The 4,016-nt window shown below is 36.6% G+C and overlaps 1 protein-coding gene across 1 annotated transcript in view; it reads left to right on the top strand.

Moving 5' to 3' along the window:
- The window catches only part of CDH8 (cadherin 8), a 460,658-nt gene that overhangs the window by 286,181 nt on the left and 170,461 nt on the right, over positions 1 to 4,016 (top strand). Inside the window, exon 7 of the mRNA XM_007947691.2 lies at positions 1,691 to 1,827. Coding sequence (XP_007945882.2) covers positions 1,691 to 1,827 — 137 coding nt within the window. The remainder of the gene's footprint in view (positions 1 to 1,690; positions 1,828 to 4,016) is intronic.

Genomic DNA, 4,016 nt, shown 5'->3' with positions numbered 1-4,016 from the left:
GCAAGTTCCAGCATTATTTCTGTCACCAAGGCCAAATTTTCCAACTACCGGTGATTCTTCTTTGTTTCCAACTTTTGCATTCCAGTCACCAGTGGTAATTAACACATCCTTATTGTATGTTCAGTCAGTTGCAAGTTCAGACTGCAGAAGTTGACGAAAATCTTCAATTTCCTCATCTTTGGCTTTGGTGGTTGGTGCATAAATTTGAATAATAGTAATATTAATGGGTTTTCCTTGCAGGCATATGGATATTATCCTATCACCGTCAGCATTGTACTTCAGGACAGATCTTGAAATAGCCTTTGTGATCATGAATGCCATGCCATTCCTCTTCAATTTGTCATTCCCAGCATAGTAGATCACATGTTTGTCTGATTCAAAATGGCCCAAACTAGTTCATTTTGGCTCACTAAGGCCTAGAATATCAATCTTTGTGTTACATTTCCTTTTTGACAACATCCAATTTTCCTAGATTCATACATCATACATTCCATGTTCTGATTATTAATGGATGTTTGCAGCTGTTTCTCCTCAATTTGAGTGGTTGCACGTCATTAAATCGAGGTCTCAAAAGCTTTACCTTATCCATACGTGTAAGGCTGGTTTCACTCTGATGATGCAGCTCTTTTTACTCTGATGATGCACCTCTTTCCCAGTCCTATTTTGAGAGTCTTCTAACCTAAGCGACTCATCCTCCTACTCTGTATTGGACAGTGTTTCTGTACTATTCATAAAGTTGCACAGTAATGTATCAGACAGTGTTTCTCTGATATTCATGAGGTTTTCTCTGGCCAGTTCTTTGAGAAGAGGATGGCCTCTTCCTTCTTCCTAGTCTGTCTCAGTCTGCAAGCCACACTGATACCTGTGTACCATGTGCACCCCACTGGCTTTGAAACACCAGTAGCACTGCCTCAAGACTCACAGCAACACGTCACCACAGTAGGACAAATCGACAAATGAGTTTGTCTTCCTTAGCTGTTGGAAACCTCTGCAACCTCCCCTTACCTGAATCCCTACTGCTGCCTCCTTGCTCTGTCCCATTCCCCTGGCCTTTGTCTGTCCTTTCCCCTGCTTTCCCGCCTTGCCGCTTGTAGGGCGTGGCCTCGGTTCCCTCCCCTCACCTGCATCCCTGCAGCTGACTCCTCGCTCTGTCCCGGTCCCCCTGTATAAATAGTTCAATGTAAAACTCATTTGCTATGTAAACTGTCACCCAAACTAAAAAAGAAATCTAGAAATGTCATTGAGTCGAAGATAAGTTTAATAAAACACATATTTTCCTTGAGCTGCCATAAATAATGTGCTGCCTAGCACACCATGTTGTTTTGGGTTTAAGTTCATTGTTTTATATGATATTTTCTGGTGACTGCTAATTATCATAAGCTGTCCAATAAAAGTGATGGATTGTCCAATTAACTCTTCATCAGCATCCATTTTTGAAGATGCTACCTATTGAAACTGATGGCAGTTTATGACCTCCATGTTTCATATGTAGCTAATTACTCCTTGGACAATAATTATTAAGTTTCTTGTGCCCCATTCAGTCATTCTGTTTTACAAATTATAATGCTACTGTGTTCCCTACTTCATTTGACTTCGCAACTATGGCTCTCCAAGGATTACAAAAGGTCTGCTGTGGAATAGATGGTTCATATAAACATTGACGGAGATTGCAAATATATCTGTTTTGTAGGTTCTCCATCGACCGACATACTGACCTGGAGAGACAGTTCAACATTAATGCAGATGATGGGAAGATAACTCTGGCAACACCACTTGACAGAGAATTAAGTGTATGGCACAACATAACAATCATCGCTACGGAAATCAGTAAGTGTCTGGGCTGTTCGTTTCTTCCTTACGTGATTGGATTTAATTTCTGACTAGTGCTCACCTCATAAATAGTTCCTGTTTCTGTTAAATGTGTTGGCATTTGGTATTTGTTTTATTGTTCATAAGGAGTCTTTAAATGAATCATCTCAATGTGAAATAACTTAAACTGTGATAAATTACCAAAAGGTTGGTAGAGATGTGGGAAGGAAAGATTCTTATATCCAAACAGAAAGGTCTGGTTAAATGAGTCAAAGCACAGACATAAAATGGATCATTATAAGCCATTAAAAACAGTGTTTTTAATATTTAAAATATGAGGGGAGATTTAATAGAAAAGGAAAGGCTATAAAAAACAGAAATGAAGAGGTTCATATGATAATTTAAATAAATGGAAATCTAGCATACATCATGCATAAAACATATAAAACTGTTTCCCACTATTAACTTACAGACATATGCATCCATATATACATGCAAAAAAATATTGAAAGAAACTTCACACTATCAGTACATATTATTTTGAGAGATTAAAGATGATTTTTTTTGTTTCATTTTGTAGAACTTAATGTATTTTACACAGTAATCATGAGCTATTTAAAGTTATGTCTTTAATATAAAAACTTTTCATTGATTACATGTAAAAATGTAAGCCCCCTCCCCCAGGGGAGGAAGTTTCAGCATCATTAAATAGCATATGTTTGTTTTTCTGCCAATTTTTTAATGAGCATGGCTCCTTTGATTGCACTTAATGACGTTACTATTGAGTCTCCAAACAACAGGTATATGGGAAAATTTAATGCTGCACTATAATTGAAAGTTTGCACTTTGCCTCACCAATTGTTTTTATTATACAAAAATCTGTAAAAGGAACGTAGTGTTCATATTATTTCCGAGTAAAATATACATTTTGCATAGTATGTGAATATCTTCCTTAAAGGACCTGATGAGGCTTCAAAGTTATATACAAATTCAAAAAAGACAATAAATGGTTGAAGAAGATGAGGTAAAGAGAATCTGAATAAGGAAATAAAAACTAGCATTTAGAAAAGTTCATAGGCACACGTACAACGTAGGTGAATTATGGGATAACTATAGGATGTAGTCCCCAAAGTTGGTTTCTGTACTCTGGCCGCTGATCCATAATCAGGGGAGCAATCTCTGAAACATACAGTTCTCCTTGTGGAAAGAGTAAGGCATGTGTTCAGGAGAAGCACCGTTTTTCCATTTTTGGAGATGGAAGGAAAATACCCTTCCTGTATCTTCATGGAGAGAAAGAACCCAGTGTGAAAGAGGGAAGATGCAGGAGTGAAGAATGTGTTTCTTACAGCAACCTCAAGTGCAAGTAACAAGCACCGTCAAGTTGACTGTTGTTTGAACCCTACCAAACTCTAGTTCTTGTTAGAGACAGAGCCTTGAAAACTTTGGTTTTTTTTTTTTTTTTTTTTTTGGTTTAGGAATACTATTTTTCTTCCCTAGTTGTTATTCTAGCAATAGCTTCTCTTTCAAAAATGAAGTGGAAAAGCAAAGAAAGCATATACTTTGTGGTTTTGGTGTTTCAGAAGTGTAAACATCACCTAGAAAGTTAAGTAATAAAATTCACTGCCATTGAGCCAATTCCAACTCATAGTGACCCCGTACGACAGAGCAGAACTGCCCATAGGCTTTCCAAGACTATAATCTTTATGGAAGCAGACTGCCACATCTTTCTCCCACAAAGTGGCTGGTGTGTTTTAAACCTCTGAACTTGAGGTCAGCTGCTGAATGAATAACCACTAGTTAAATAATAGAACCATAAAATTAAATAGTAGATTTAAATTGTATATAAATTTAAAAATTGTATATAAATTAAATATAGAATTAAATTTAATAATAGAACCATAAAATTCTTATCATTTACAATGTTGAAGCTTTATTATTTTCTTAGACCTCTGAAATAAACCATACGTACATTTGTTTAAGACTTTATATATATAAAGTCCCAAAAGACCACACTTTTTTTTTTAACTTTTGTTGTGAAAATAAACGTTCACCAACATAACAACTTCCATATTTACAGCTTAGGGACTTCATGGCATTTTTCATGGTCTGCCACCATGATTGCTATCCTTTTCTAAAATATTCTACTTCCCTTTCCCCTCCTACCCTTGGTAGCCACTATAGTCTTTGGGGTGTGTGTGTGTGTGTGT

This window comes from Orycteropus afer, unplaced genomic scaffold, assembly GCF_000298275.1.
Source record: "Orycteropus afer afer isolate SDZICR_OR568_19922 unplaced genomic scaffold, OryAfe1.0 scaffold00009, whole genome shotgun sequence".
Classification (NCBI taxonomy): domain Eukaryota; kingdom Metazoa; phylum Chordata; class Mammalia; order Tubulidentata; family Orycteropodidae; genus Orycteropus; species Orycteropus afer.
Note: the sequence above shows the minus strand (reverse complement) of the source record. Positions and strands in the feature narration are given on the sequence as shown.